The sequence below is a fragment of the Gymnodraco acuticeps genome, unplaced genomic scaffold, assembly GCF_902827175.1.
Source record: "Gymnodraco acuticeps unplaced genomic scaffold, fGymAcu1.1, whole genome shotgun sequence".
In the NCBI taxonomy this organism is placed as follows: Eukaryota; Metazoa; Chordata; class Actinopteri; order Perciformes; family Bathydraconidae; genus Gymnodraco; species Gymnodraco acuticeps.
Window position 1 is genome coordinate 41,260 of NW_022992002.1, and position 16,176 is coordinate 57,435.

The 16,176-nt window shown below is 41.0% G+C and overlaps 1 protein-coding gene across 1 annotated transcript in view; it reads left to right on the forward strand.

Annotated features, from left to right (window-relative positions):
• The window catches only part of LOC117536437 (collagen alpha-6(VI) chain-like), a 58,629-nt gene that overhangs the window by 29,063 nt on the left and 13,390 nt on the right, over positions 1 to 16,176 (forward strand). Inside the window, 14 exon segments of the mRNA XM_034201292.1 lie at positions 24 to 50; positions 191 to 235; positions 910 to 963; positions 1,360 to 1,422; positions 2,984 to 3,049; positions 3,202 to 3,255; positions 3,735 to 3,770; positions 3,970 to 4,032; positions 8,610 to 8,672; positions 9,237 to 9,299; positions 9,937 to 9,999; positions 10,083 to 10,133; positions 12,078 to 12,113; positions 12,329 to 12,391. Coding sequence (XP_034057183.1) covers positions 24 to 50; positions 191 to 235; positions 910 to 963; positions 1,360 to 1,422; positions 2,984 to 3,049; positions 3,202 to 3,255; positions 3,735 to 3,770; positions 3,970 to 4,032; positions 8,610 to 8,672; positions 9,237 to 9,299; positions 9,937 to 9,999; positions 10,083 to 10,133; positions 12,078 to 12,113; positions 12,329 to 12,391 — 747 coding nt within the window.

Consider the following 16,176-nt stretch of genomic DNA (forward strand, 5'->3'; position numbering starts at 1 on the left):
GGATGTGTGCGTTGTGTCTGCAGGGCTACCGGGGCTTCTCCGGGAACATCGTGAGTGGAGCAAAACGTTTAGAGGAGATTAAAGAAGACTTCAAACTGCATTTTCTAAAAGTGTTAGGAGTAACATCAATATTTGAGTTCTGGTAGTTCATAAAGAGGAGAGCGCTGAGACACTGGTTCTGATCCAACAGGGCGGAGACGGAGACGACGGACTGGACGGAGTCTGTGGAGAGCAGGTACAGCGTCAGCAAAAAAACACGAGTCTGTAAAGAAAGTCATCACATAAACCGGTACCACTTTACAATAAGACTAACCTTATAAAGGATTCATTAAGGGTTTATAATTAGGTTATTAATTAGGTTGTAAACACTTTATTAATCATCAAGAACCATTTATAAACCTATTCCAACATAGTTTCCATGCATCAACACAGGCTCACTATTTGGCAAGATGACTAAGCCTTATGTTGGCTACCTAGCTTACTTTGTCTTCTTCATCAGCCAGCATCCTTGGTATCTGCTGTTCACTGCCCCCCCTTCCATCTTGGTGTTTCTTGGCATCTATTTATGAGTTACTACCATTTCTAATAAGGCTTAGCAGCACAGATACATGTGGGCTCACTATTTGGCAAGCAACCGGTCGCAGTCGCCCCGTTTATCTCATGTCTTATAAAAGCTTATTAAGGATTTATAAAGTGTTCACAAGCTAATTAATTACAAACTATTCGTAAACACTTTATAAGGGTAGTCTTATTGTAAAGTGGTACCCATAAACCTAATAATAAAAATATGCATTATTATTATTATTGAAAATAAATATAATAATATACTTTTGTTTGTTTGGTTATATTTTGTCAGTTAATTATTATTATTATTATTATTATATTGTGTTTGTGGTTCTGTGTCTGCAGGGACTGGCAGGATCAGATGGAGCTCAAGGAGAAAGAGGAGACTCAGGAAACCCAGTAATATATTTATATTTATGATATCAGGGGTTTTTCTGTGGCGCTGATCTTGTATATTATATATAAATTCTCTCGAGATCATGACTCAAGATGTCTCCTGACGTAAACAACAACGTGACGTCGGAGCTCCGTAAAAACAAAGCTGTCTCTGCCGTCTGACGCTCTGATTGATTCTCAGATTTCTGGAGTCATGCTTTCTGGCATCACTTTTACACTTTACGGGGAAAAGCTGCATTTTGGGTTCAGGGTGACACAACCCTGATATATATATTTTTGTTTGTTGTGTAAACGTGATTGAATATTATAATTGATGTATGATAATTGTTGTCTCATTACCTGTGGAGCATTATATAATTATTATGAATTATTTCCACTTTTAACTTCTTTCTCTCTCAGGGTATCCGGGGCATCAGAGGGGAGGCGGGGGTGGCAGGACAGCGAGGACTGAGTGGAGATCCGGTCAGTCAAACTTTTTTTTTTGTTGCTCCATTTTCAATTATAACTATTAAATATGTAAACATCAGTATATAGAATGAGTTAATAAAATAAAAATAAATACAATTAAATAATAATAACATTTAAAAAAGAATTGTATTATATATAAGCTTCTTTTAAATGTTGATAAAACCAAGGTAATGCTTTTTTCAGAATCTAAAAAGACACCAGAGCCTGTTTTGGATATTGTTACTATGCAAGGACAAGTACTCAAAGTGGTTACCAGTTATAAATACCTTGGTATCTGGCTTGATGATTGTCTTACTTTTAAACTTCATGTCAATAACCTGCTTAAAAACTGAGGGTTAGACTAGGTTTCTTTTTCAGAAACAAGTCCTGTTTCTCTTTTGAAGCCAGGAAAAGGCTCTGTGACCTTTGACCTGTGCTGGACTATGGTGATCTGATCTATATGAATGCACCTGCCTATTGCCTGAACAAGTTAGATGCCGTCTATCACAGCGCACTGAGATTTGTCACAAATTGTAAAGCACTTACTCATCACTGTACCCTGTATGCCGAGGCAGGTCTGCCATCACTTACTGTAAAGAGGCTCAGTCATTGGTACACGTTTATTTATAAAGCTTTGTTGGGTAAACTCCCGTATTCTATCTGCTCTCTGATAACACAGAGAGTTGCAAGCAGCTATTGTCTGAGGTCGCATGATGTAGTATTGTTAGATGTGCCAAGAGCAAGGACTGTCTTAGGTAAGACAGCTGTTATGTGCGCAGCTCCACTTGCTTGGAACAATCTCCAGCAAGGATTGAAACTGAGCAATCTCATGTTTTTAAAGCTAGGCTAAATGAAATGCTCGTTGATACTATGGGCACTTATAAATAACTATAACTATGTAAATGTATCCTGTAAATATAATGTATGATCTCCTTTATTGTTTATGTTTTATGTGGAACCTATATGCTGCAGGTCTCCCTTGAAAAAGAGATCTATGATCTCAAGGGACCAATCTGGTTAAATAAAGGTTTGAAATTAAATGAAATGATTATATATAAAACAATAAAGTATAAATAAATATATTGGTATAGATATATTTCAATACAAATGGGAAAATTGTACTACAATGTATACAATAATAAACAACAGTGTGTATTAAATAAATACAATGAATATAATTATGAAAATATTAAATATTAGATTCAAAAATACAAATGAGGACATTATACTATAATATATGCAACAATAAATATTTCGAAAATGCCCAGAGTGGAAATTGAGTTGCTCTACAGTTGCTCCATTTTACAAAAATTAAATATAAAATACAAATTAAATAAATGGAAGAATTGTAGCTAATGTACTGCAATAATAAATATGTGACTAATGTGTATATATATATTAGATTGTATACAATAGTGTGTATAATATATATGGACTGGAAAAGCACAATGGGCCCCTTTTATATCAATGAAGATGGAGCACAGCTGGAGGCTCCACTTAACAAAACAATGCAGAGTTAATCCTCAGAGTTAAAACTTTGATTTAATAATGAGTTTTTGTGGGGGGGTTTTAACAGGCGGAGCGCGGCGTTGATAACACCAGCCCTGGAGCCAAAGGAAACCCTGGGAACCCCGGACCCCCGGTAAAAACAACACACACTCATTCATTTTCTGCCACTACAGGTCACTGAAAGATAACAGCAGTACAAGCTGGAGTTTGGTTTGGTGGTGAAGCAGCGTGGGATCATGGGAGTTGTAGTCCTTTGATTATCATTGAATGTGTTTTAATCTCCAGGGTTTATCCGGAGTGGATGGAGGACCAGGCGTTGCAGGTGACGTTGGATTCAAGGTGGGAGTTGTGACTTTAATACATCTATATCTTTCTAAAGAGTCAATATTTTTAGAACATGTGGAAACATAAAAAAATGTAATCAGTCAAATTCATCTTTAGAAAAATAAAGATAAACACACAAGCTTAAACTTTGGTGCTAATTTTTTAAACCTGCACAAAAAAACACTTCTACTAAAACATTAAAAGTTGCCTCAATTCTCAGAACAACACATTCTACAGAATCAAATGCTGCCTTATATTGTACATTCAAAAAGATTGGCTTACTGCCTTTTTATTCCTCACAAAATGCACATTTATAATATAAATTGTAAAGAAAATAAGATGTTAACCAAAGTCGCCGTGCCTTAAAAAAAAGTTCTAAAAATATAGAGTTGTTGATAGTTGGGAATCCAATTTGTTCCCACCTTGTTGACTTTATCAGAGTGAAACAGTTAGGATGTTTTTAATGTGCTGACGAGCTGTTCTGTGTGTGGCAGGGTGCCGATGGGAGAAGAGGCTCTGTGGGGGAGAAGGTAGGAGAGCGAGATAACGACATACAGCTACATGCAGCCAAATACTGTGTGTTTGAACTGTGTGTGTGTGTGTGTGTGTGTGTGTGTGTGTGTGTGTGTGTGTGTGTGTGTGTGTGTGTGTGTGTGTGTGTGTGTGTGTGTGTGTGTGTGTGTGTGTGTGTGTGTGTGTGTGTGTGTGTGTGTGTGTGTTTTGGTGCAGGGTCCACCTGGAGGGCCTGGGGTTCGAGGATCTAAGGGCATCCCCGGTGCTTCAGGTCCACAGGTGAGTGATCCTCATTATCTGCAAACATCAAAGATGTATTCATAAAGAAGAATAGTAGAGACACTACATACTGATATACACCTGAACATCAGCAGGAGAGGACTCTTTAAAGTAGAGACACTACATACTGATATACACCTGAACATCAGCAGGAGAGGACTCTTTAAAGTAGAGACACTACACACTGATATACACCTGAACATCAGCAGGAGAGGACTCTTTAAAGTAGGGCCACTACACACTGATATACACCTGAACATCAGCAGGAGAGGACTCTTTAAAGTAGAGACACTACATACTGATATACACCTGCACATCAGCAGGAGAGTACTCTTTAAAGTAGAGACACTACACACTGATATACACCTGCACATCAGCAGGAGAGGACTCTTTAAAGTAGAGACACTACATACTGATATACACCTGCACATCAGCAGGAGAGTACTCTTTAAAGTAGAGACACTACATACTGATATACACCTGCACATCAGCAGGAGAGGACTCTTTAAAGTAGAGACACTACACACTGATATACACCTGAACATCAGCAGGAGAGGACTCTTTAAAGTAGGGCCACTACACACTGATATACACCTGAACATCAGCAGGAGAGGACTCTTTAAAGTAGAGACACTACATACTGATATACACCTGCACATCAGCAGGAGAGTACTCTTTAAAGTAGAGACACTACATACTGATATACACCTGCACATCAGCAGGAGAGTACTCTTTAAAGTAGAGACACTACATACTGATATACACCTGAACATCAGCAGGAGAGGACTCTTTAAAGTAGAGACACTACATACTGATATACACCTGCACATCAGCAGGAGAGTACTCTTTAAAGTAGAGACACTACATACTGATATACACCTGAACATCAGCAGGAGATGACTCTTTAAAGTAGAGACACTACATACTGATATACACCTGCACATCAGCAGGAGAGTACTCTTTAAAGTAGAGACACTACATACTGATATACACCTGCACATCAGCAGGAGAGTACTCTTTAAAGTAGAGACACTACATACTGATATACACCTGAACATCAGCAGGAGAGGACTCTTTAAAGTAGAGACACTACATACTGATATACACCTGAACATCAGCAGGAGAGGACTCTTTAAAGTAGAGACACTACATACTGATATACACCTGCACATCAGCAGGAGAGTACTCTTTAAAGTAGAGACACTACATACTGATATACACCTGCACATCAGCAGGAGAGTACTCTTTAAAGTAGAGACACTACATACTGATATACACCTGAACATCAGCAGGAGAGGACTCTTTAAAGTAGAGACACTACATACTGATATACACCTGAACATCAGCAGGAGAGGACTCTTTAAAGTAGAGACACTACATACTGATATACACCTGAACATCAGCAGGAGAGGACTCTTTAAAGTAGAGACACTACATACTGATATACACCTGAACATCAGGCAGGAGAGGACTCTTTAAAGTAGAGACACTACATACTGATATACACCTGAACATCAGCAGGAGAGGACTCTTTAAAGTAGAGACACTACATACTGATATACACCTGAACATCAGCAGGAGAGGACTCTTTAAAGTAGAGACACTACATACTGATATACACCTGAACATCAGCAGGAGAGGACTCTTTAAAGTAGAGACACTACATACTGACATACACCTGAACATCAGCAGGAGAGGACTCTTTAAAGTAGAGACACTACATACTGACATACACCTGAACATCAGCAGGAGAGGACTCTTTAAAGTAGAGACACTACATACTGACATACACCTGAACATCAGCAGGAGAGGACTCTTTAAAGTAGAGACACTACATACTGATATACACCTGAACATCAGCAGGAGAGGACTCTTTAAAGTAGAGACACTACATACTGATATACACCTGAACATCAGCAGGAGAGGGACTCTTTAAAGTAGAGACACTACATACTGATATACACCTGAACATCAGCAGGAGAGGACTCTTAAAGTAGAGACACTACATACTGATATACACCTGAACATCAGCAGGAGAGGACTCTTTAAAGTAGAGACACTACATACTGATATACACCTGAACATCAGCAGGAGAGGACTCTTTAAAGTAGAGACACTACATACTGATATACACCTGAACATCAGCAGGAGAGGACTCTTTAAAGTAGAGTCACTACATACTGATATACACCTGAACATCAACAGGAGAGGACTCTTTAAAGTACAGACACTACATACTGATATACACCTGAACATCATCAGGAGAGGACTCTTTAAAGTAGAGACACTACATACTGATATACACCTGAACATCAGCAGGAGAGGACTCTTTAAAGTAGAGACACTACATACTGATATACACCTGAACATCAGCAGGAGAGGACTCTTTATAGTAGAGACACTACATACTGATATACACCTGAACATCAGCAGGAGAGGACTCTTTAAAGTAGAGACACTACATACTGATGTACACCTGAACATCAGCAGGAGAGGACTCTTTAAAGTAGAGACACTACATACTGATGTACACCTGAACATCAGCAGGAGAGGACTCTTTAAAGTAGAGACACTACATACTGATATACACCTGAACATCAGCAGGAGAGGACTCTTTAAAGTAGAGACACTACATACTGATATACACCTGAACATCAGCAGGAGAGGACTCTTTAAAGTAGAGACACTACATACTGATATACACCTGAACATCAGCAGGAGAGGACTCTTTAAAGTAGAGACACTACATACTGATATACACCTGAACATCAGCAGGAGAGGACTCTTTAAAGTAGAGACACTACATACTGATATACACCTGAACATCAGCAGGAGAGGACTCTTTAAAGTAGAGATACACATGGTGGATGTGTGTGGGAGGGTAGGGATTTGGCAGACCTTAGAGCACATTACAGGAAAATCAAGTGTTTGGCTGCAGATTTTGGACTCGATGACCTGATTGGCTCGCACACAGACTTCCTCATAAATTCACTAGAATTATTGTGTAATACCAAAAGGGAAAACATGAAGAGATGATGCCAGAGAAAATGATTGCTCATCTGGCTCACGCTCTCCAGGTCTGCTGCTGTCAGCTCACAGATCTGACCAGACGCTGTGTTTCCCACGCTGCTTCTGATTAAGATCGTCTCGTAAAATAAGTGATAATAACATGAAAGTCATAAATCCATGAGAAACTAATGATATATTCTCTGACGTTATGAAGTCATGCATTAATGAAAGAATGACATTCTCTGAGATTAAAGTCATGAATTTAGAAAAACCCCTCTCTTCACTTTGCAAGCTTTGACCCTCCTCGTCATGATGCTCTAATGCAGTGGTTCTCAAAGTGGGGGGTGCAGAGGCATGACAGGGTGGCGCGTGAGACCAGGAGGAAACATTGTTATTAAAAAAAAAAAAAAAAAAAATCATATTTGGAAAAATTATTGATTCGAAAATAATATGATACAGTACAGTACTATTACGTCTGGGTCTCTGTGTTTCAATAAAGCTCGGCTCTGTGTGTGTGTGTGTGTGTGTGTGTGGAACGAGCCATTTTGTGTGCGTGCGAGAGAGAGAGATAGCGCACCGGTACCGGAGATCGTTGATGTTAGCTTCTGGTGCTAGCGAGCTACGCTAACGGATATAAGGAGTCTTTTCAACAACAAAGTGGAGGAGAGTCCTCTCCTGTCAGACTGAGAGACTCAGTGAGCTAAAGGACTCTATCAGTGTTATCTCAGTGGGTCTCAAACGTTTTGGTCACCATTAATGTAAACAATTATTTCCGAGGCACACATTGATATGATCATTATAGTTATAAAAAAAGAAGAGAATAAATTAAAAGCAGGTATGAAATACTATATGACATTAAAACAAGAATTAAGTTTAAAAGGGGAGTGATTTGTAAAATATCCATAAAGAAATAGTTAATCTGCTTACAGTTCTGTTTCATCTGGGTGTTGAGAGAGGTATCCATGGATCTCTTCATTTTGCTCTCAAAGTGCACCAGATTGATGCTTTTAACTTCAATATTTAAAAATCTTCCAGGGGGAGCTTGCCCCCGGACCCCCCTATGTGAGGTCCACACACCACCTATAAAAATAGCACTTTACCCCTGCTTACACCTATATGCAGCCGTGAGCTGATTATCGAGCCTTCATTGTAACAGTCGCGGGTACATAGTGTGTGTGCGTGGGGAGTGTTGCAGTAGAAAATTCCTCTGTAGCGCCCGGTACATTAATGGGAAACCCTAAATGTTTGAGCACCCTCTATGAAACGTCAAGCTACCCCACAGCACCCCCAAAATAAATCTCTGGCGCCGCCACTGAGCCTGGCTATTTGTGTTGGGGAGGCCCGACTTTTTTTTTTTCGCCTGACAGAAAAAGTTTGAGAACCACTGATGGTCTAATGTATGAGAATAATATAAAAAAAACATTTCTAATTACCACGTACATTTCTGAGTTTTCTTCTGATATTAATCACAGTTTTTACGTAGTTGTAAACATACATTTATAGAGTATAAATCCCAGTGCAATGCAAGATGAAACATGTTTGAGTGATTCTGGTATGTGCTTCTGCAGGGTCTCAGAGGCGGAGAAGGTGAAACAGGAGAGCAAGGGACCTCTGGCTCCTCCGGACCTCAGGTACTTCCTCGCTGCTCGTCTTCGCTGCAGTTCAGTGTTTTGACTGCATTCAGTAGGTTCACACTGACCTGGGCATAAAAAGGATCTCTACTGGACCATCGCGTCTCCAAACGGACATTTTGGAAAAGAAATGTAGATGTCCAGAAATAAATACAGATAAACACAAATAAATACAAAATAACAGCAATATATAAAAGATTAGAATTAAAACATTTACTAAAGCATAAAGAGACAACAAGGGAACAGTCATTTGCACGTTTATACAACCACCAGTGTCCTTAGGTCATAGGGTTTAACGGTATTAATATGATAAAGTGTATATATTTATATATATGTACATGGGTGTGTTGTTTAAAGACTGAAATGTCAACCTGTGTTTTATTGCTGTGTTGAATTACATTTTTTTCAAGTTTGACATCATTTGTGAATATTCAGGCTGCTGTACTTTTCCAGAAAGTCATAAATAAGTGGTTTTAATTTATGTTTTTCTGAAATTAAACTTGTGTAAACTTTTATTTGGGTAGTTTCAGCACTTCCTGTTCTAAGTCAGTTGTTGTTCTGCAGGGGGGGTTGGGACCAGCTGGAGGCCCGGGGTTACCCGGACGCCGCGGCGCTACTGGACAGAAGGTGTGTGACATCACTTCCTGTTACCTCTCTAGTGATCCAATCAGAGTTGGGGAATTGTGCAGTTAAAATACACACATAGAAGGGACTAAGACACGAGGATAGGAGTCGAGGATAGGAGTCGAGGAGGGGAAATTAGAGAAATGAGAAAGCTTTACCATGTTTCCTATATGAACACATCAAGGTGTGTCTCAATACTTTAGCAGTCATTCATGTGATTAAATGCAGGCAGTAGTTATAGTATCATTATTATCATTATACATACTATTGTGTATTTAGATAAGATAAGATAAGAAGTACTTTATTGATCCCAATGTGGGAAATGTTTGCGTTGCAGCAGAATAAAAAGACAAGGCATTTTACATTAGAGAAATTAAAAGACTAGAAATAAACAATCAAAAATGTAAACATCTCAAATAGAAATAAACAATAGCATTAAAAAAGTAGGAAATATACATGTTGAAATACAAACATATAATATATATATATATATGGATGAAACTGGTTTACCCAATATGCTGCTCAATAAAGATTGTTTGAGAACATTCAAAACTATAATGTAGGAAGATACATTTGACTTAACAACTAACAATGGGATCTTTTATTTTAAATACTGATGTTGTTGTTGTTGTTGTTGCAGGGCCAACCAGGGGAGCTGGGGGGTGAGGGGGACCCAGGGTCACCGGGACCCCACGGACTGCCGGTGAGGCGCCAAACATCAGCCATATGGTATAAACTGTATTTAGAGTTGAACGAAGTGACTCTTATTGCCTGTGTGTGTCTCAGGGTCAGGATGGTAGAGACGGGTATGGACCTCCAGGACAAACAGGTGCACAGGTAAAGCTCATCTTGACCACATAAAGAATTCCATAAAACCATTCAAAGAGAACTGGACTGATGCTTATTGAGTATTATTATAAATGACTCTTGTGGAGTGCTCGTGTTTGATTGGTTGAATCCATGCAACACTACAGTCGACGCATCCAATGAGAAGTCCTCAATAAAAGACTCTTTACACTGAAAAAATGTTAAATATTGCCGAGTATATTTATCTAATTTCTAGTCAGAATATGTCGTTACATTTGATATAAGACTTAATAACTTAAGTATTGTTTTTAGACAAGGCATCTTTTGAAGTCAAAGTCTCTTAAAAACATCTTATTTTAGAGGAACATCTCCACTAACATCAGGAAACAGAATCTAAGCATTTCTGGCTTTTTTTTTACAAATTCCCTGATTCTGGTCAAACATAGTTCAGAATGAGTTTCCCCAGCTAAACACAAGATCTCATTTATCTAATCATCCCATCTTTACTTCAAGAACTCTCACCAAGCCACTTTGTACTTGTTCTATTGGCTGATTTGTTCACTCATTAAAAGAGAAAACATCTTGTTTTTATTATATATTGACTTTTTGGAGCAGCTTTTTGTTCCAGTGTACATTACATGTTTTTCTTTGGAGGAACAACATGCACAAGATCCTGGTGCAACTTCTAAGCAGAATTGTTAATTAGATTACCCGGGTCAACGCTGTTTCCTACAGTGACCTCACACGGGGCACCAGATCCTCTCCGAACAACAGACAGGAAGAAACATACAGAAAAACGTCCAACACTAGATAAATAAAGATAAACAAACATTCTAAATATCACATTTCCAGCTTAGTGAACCTGGAAATGTTGAATACCCCAACGATATTAATGTAAAGTAGGGTCTCCAGCTTGTAGAAACTGCTGGATGCTAACCTGCAGATGTTGGGACATTTGCACAATCAGCATGAGTTGCATTCATTAGCATATGGAGGATCAACAATGGCAAAAATAATCAAAATCAGTCCAGCAAGACTACAAATATGGCCACTTCCTGGTTAAAACTGCCATCTTTGATCCCGAAAACGGCAGAAATGGATCCAACATCCTCAATAACCTCCCAAAACACTCCTAATGTTTTCAAATCACCCAAGCCATTTATCAACTATTGTCTCCATTACTGCTAATTAACGCAACTTATGCTAATTGTGTAAATGTCCCAACATCTGCAGGGTAGCATCCGGCAGTTACTATGAGCTGGAGACCCTACATTTATATCATAACACTTTAGGGTACTCAACATTCCAGGGTTTACAGCATTTTCTGAGCAAATTAACCCATTCATTATAATGATCATATATTTTCTAGGTTGTCTAGGTCTATTTTGACTGTCACATGACTCCACACAATTGTACTGGCTTATTTGATTGGGTGTCTATGAGCCAATCACAGTGCGCCACATCATCTAAAGTGGCCTGTAAAGTAGAGCCACGCCCCTCTTTCACAGCCAGCATGGCAGGGGGGAGATTTTTAATTTTAGAAATACCATTAAATGCTGGGACTCGGGTCTGGATTTACAAAAATGAAAGAAGAACATATATTCCTTTTTTTTTCTTTTGATATACTTTATTAATCCCCGTGGGGAAATTGTTTCTCTGCGTTTGACCCATCCTAGTGTTAGGAGCAGTGTGCTGCCATTTTGAACGGCGCCCGGGGAGCAGTGTGGGGAACGGTGCCTTGCTCAGGGACACCTCGGTAGCACTTGGTCTTGCCGGGACTTGAACTGGTGACATTCCAGTTGCCAAGCCAAGTCCCTATGGACTTCGCCACCACCGCCCCATTCGCAGATATTCCTATGTGTATTATTATATTGAACACCTCTTTGCTCTGTTTATAAAATATAAAGGCAATAAGTTAAAACTGGTTGATGCAAAGGCACTTATTATCTGACATTTTATGATTTTTCTTTACAGGGAGCTCCTGGTTTCCCTGGTAACCCCGGTCTGAGTGTGAGTCCAAACTCTTTCTAAGAATTGAGATTAAAGTCTCAAAAACATGAACATTCAAAGTGTGTGTGTGTGTGTGTGTGTGTGTGTGTGTGTGTGTGTGTGTGTGTGTGTGTGTGTGTGTGTGTGTGTGTGTGTGTGTGTGTGTGTGTGTGTGTGTGTGTGTGTGTGTGTGTGTGTGTGTGTGTGTGTGTGTGTGTGTGTGTGTGTTTTTTCAGGGAGAGGACGGCCAGCAGGGAACTAACGGGTTCCTCGGGATGAAAGGGAACCGAGGGCGAGGGGTGAGAGACAACAAACCTCTTATATATTACATTACATTGCATTTAGCTGACGCTTTTATCCAAAGCGACTTACAATAAGTGCGTTCGACCAACAAAATACAAACTTGAAGAAAACAAAATCATAAAGTACATCAGGTTTCATCGAGCCAAACATTTCAAGTGCTACTCAACTGGCTTTAGGTAATCCAGTCCTTTATTAGTATATAAGTGCTTCGTTAATCGTTCTATCGCTCGAAGTGGAGTCCAAAGAGATGAGTTTTCAGTCTGCGCCGGAAGGTGTGTAAGCTATCTGCTGTCCTGATGTCAATGGGGAGCTCATTCCACCATCTTGGAGCCAGGATAGCAAACCCACGTGTTTTTGCTGATGGGAACTTGGGTCCCCCTTCGCAGCGAGGGTGTAGCGAGTCGTTTGGCTGATGCAGAGCGTAGTGCACGCGCTGGGGTGTACGGTTTAACCATGTCCTGGATGTAGGAAGGGCCAGATCCATTCGCAGCATGGTAAGCAAGTACCAGTGTCTTGAAGTGGATTCTAGCAGTTACCGGAAGCCAGTGAAGGGAGCGGAGGAGCGGAGTGGTGTGGGAGAATTTAGGAAGGTTGAAGACCAGATGAGCCGCTGCATTCTGGATGAGCTGCAGAGGTCGGATGGCACATGCAGGTAGACCAGCCAGGAGGGAGTTGCAGTAGTCTAGGCGTGAGATGACGAGAGCCTGGACCAGAACCTGAGTCGCTTTCTGTGTCAGCTGGGGACGTATCTTCCTGATGTTGTAAAGCGTGTATCTGCAGCAACGGGTTGTAGCAGCGATGTTTGCAGTGAAGGACAGGTTGTTATCTAGGGTCACACCCAGATTCCTTGCAGTCTGAGTCGGGGAAACAACTGAGGTGCCGATGTTGATTGTTAGGTCAAGAGTGGGACAATCTTTTCCCGGAAGGAAGAGCAGCTCAGTCTTGTCAAGGTTGAGCTTGAGGTGATGAGCAGACATCCACTGAGAGATGTCAGCTAGACAAGCAGAGATGCGTGCGACGACCTGGGTCTCTGAGCGGGGAAAGGACAGAATGAATTGGGTGTCGTCAGCGTAGCAGTGGTAAGAAAAACCATGCGGGCTAATGACTGATCCGAGCGAGTTTGTGTACAGGGAGAAGAGGAGGGGACCAAGAACAGAGCCCTGAGGGACCCCTGTAGTTAATTGACAAGGGTCGGACTCGGACCCTCTCCAAGAAACCCTGTAGGTGCGGTCTTTGATGAGGTGAGGAGGGAAAGTGCAGAGCCTGAAACTCCAAGTTCTTGGAGAGTGCGAAGGAGGATCTGATGATTCACCGTGTCGAATGCAGCAGACAGGTCCAACAGGATGATGACAGAGGAGAGGGATGCAGTTTTGGCAGTGTGCAGTTCCTCCGTGACAGCAATGAGAGCAGTTTCTGTGGAGTGACCTGCCTTGAAACCAGACTGGTGCGGATCCAGAAGGTTGTTCTGATGGAGATAACAGGAGAGTTGTTTAAAGACAGCGCGTTCAAGTGTTTTAGACAGGAACGGGAGGAGAGAGACAGGCCTGTAGTTTATAACATCAGACGGGTTGAGAGTGGGTTTCTTTAGGAGAGGGTTTACTCTTGCCTCCTTGAGACTGTTTGGAAAGTGACCAGAAGTTAGAGAAGTGTTGATGAAATGGGAGAGAAACGGTAGAATATCAGGAGCGATAGTCTGAAGGAGGTTTGAAGGGATGGGGTCCAGAGGACAGGTGGTAGGGCGGGCAGAGGTAATGAGGGTAAGAACCTCACTTGGAGAGAGAGGGGAAAAGGAGGTTAGTGTGTTGGTGGAAGGAGGGTCTGGTGACCCAGCGGTGAGTAGAGGTGAGTCAGAAAAGAAGAGCGAAGATCATCAACCTTTTTTTCAAAGTGGGTAACAAAGTCGCTTGACAGAAGGGAGGAGGGGGAAGGGGCTTTGGGGGGGTCCAGGAGGGAGGAGAAGATGGAAAATAGTTTTTGGGGATTGGAATAGGAAGATTGGATCTTATCTTGAAAGAAAGTGCTTTTTGCCTGAGAGATCGAAGCAGAGAAAGAGGAGAGGAGAGCCTGATAGGTTAGGAGGTCGTCACGGTGTTTGGATTTCCACCATTTCCGCTCTGCTGCCCGAAGGACAGTTCTATTAGCACGCAGTGCGTCATTTAGCCAGGGAGCAGGAGGAGACTGACGAGCCTGCCGAGATGTGAGAGGACAGAGAGAGTCCAGAGAGAATGAGAGAGTAAGGCAAGGCAAGGCAAGGCAAGTTTATTTATATAGCACTTTTCAACACAAGGCAATTCAAAGTGCTTTAAGTAGAGTAGAGTAGAGAGGAGAGTTTCTGCAGCAGAGTTTGGAGGTAGGAGTTGGAACGAGTCAGAGGAAGGGAGGGCTGAGAGCACCGATGAGGCAAAGGGGGAGTGGGAGAGCGAACAAAGGTTACGGCGGACAGGTGCAGGATGAGAAGAGATTAGTTTGTTATGTTTGGAAAGGGGTAGAGAGAATGAAATGAAGAAGTGATCGGATGTGTGGAGCGGGTTTACAGAGAGGTTAGAAGTAGCGCAGTTCCTTGAGAATATGAGATCAAGGACATTGCCAGCTTTATGAGTTGGCCGGGCCCAAGCAGCGTTTCTCAAGTATTAGTTTGACTGCTACTAACAATACATTGAAGTACTTTTACTGTGTATCTTTTGGGAAATACTCAAAGTCCCCTCCTGAGAACCACCTGGTGATGATGAGAGCAAAATGTATGAATGTGTGAGTGTAAATATATATATATGTGTAAAAGGAGAATGTATGTGCGTCAGAGGACCAGTATGAATTACGGCCTGTACGGCCCCTCATATATAAAGGGGACATGCATGATGTGTGTGTATGTAACACACAAATATACATAGTATTGATATAGTTCCCATGTGAACCCGGACATTTTGAGTACCCCAAAGCCTATGTTGACCTTGTTACAAAATGTCTTGGCCGATTTTGACAGTTTGTTTTGGAAGTTATTGAGGATCCTGAGTCCATTTCTGACATTTCCAGGATCAAAAATGGCAGTTTTAACCAGAAAGTGATCATATCTGTTCTCTCAGTGGGCTGAATTTGACTACCATGACTAGTGTTGTGATCATTGGATATAGAGAGCACAATATGAACATTATTACCTCTACTGTGGACACTTTATCTTCAATTAAATAAGCAATCAGTCCAATCCAAATGGTCCCTAAAACCTCCAAATTGACCCAAAATAATCTAAATCAGCTCACTGAGATTACAAATATTGGCATTTTCTGGTTAAAACTGTCATTGTTGATCCTGGTAATGTCAGAAATGGATTCAGCATCCTCACTAACCCCCAGAACCACTCCAGAACTGTCCAAATCTGCCAAGCCATCTTTTTAACTATTGTCAACATACAGTAGGCTAATGCCATTAGTTTGGTTAACGCAACTCATGCTATTTGTTCAAATTGCCCAAGATATGCAGGTTAGCATCCCGCAGTTTCTATGAGCTGGAGACCCTACTATACATTTCTATCATCACACTTTGGGGTCCTCAACATTTCGGTTTATACTCATTTCGCCCCTGTCCCATGCAGCCCCAACAACAGCCTCTGATTCGTCAACAGACTTCATGCAATGCTTCATTGGATGCATCATTAGATCTGTAAACTCTAACCCTAACTCTAAGACCCACGACCAAGCAAACAAGTATAATTTCTTATGTGGCCTAATGTAAAAAAGGGAAGAAATGGGCGAAGTGGCAATGGGGCGAGATGGTAAGACACCCAACA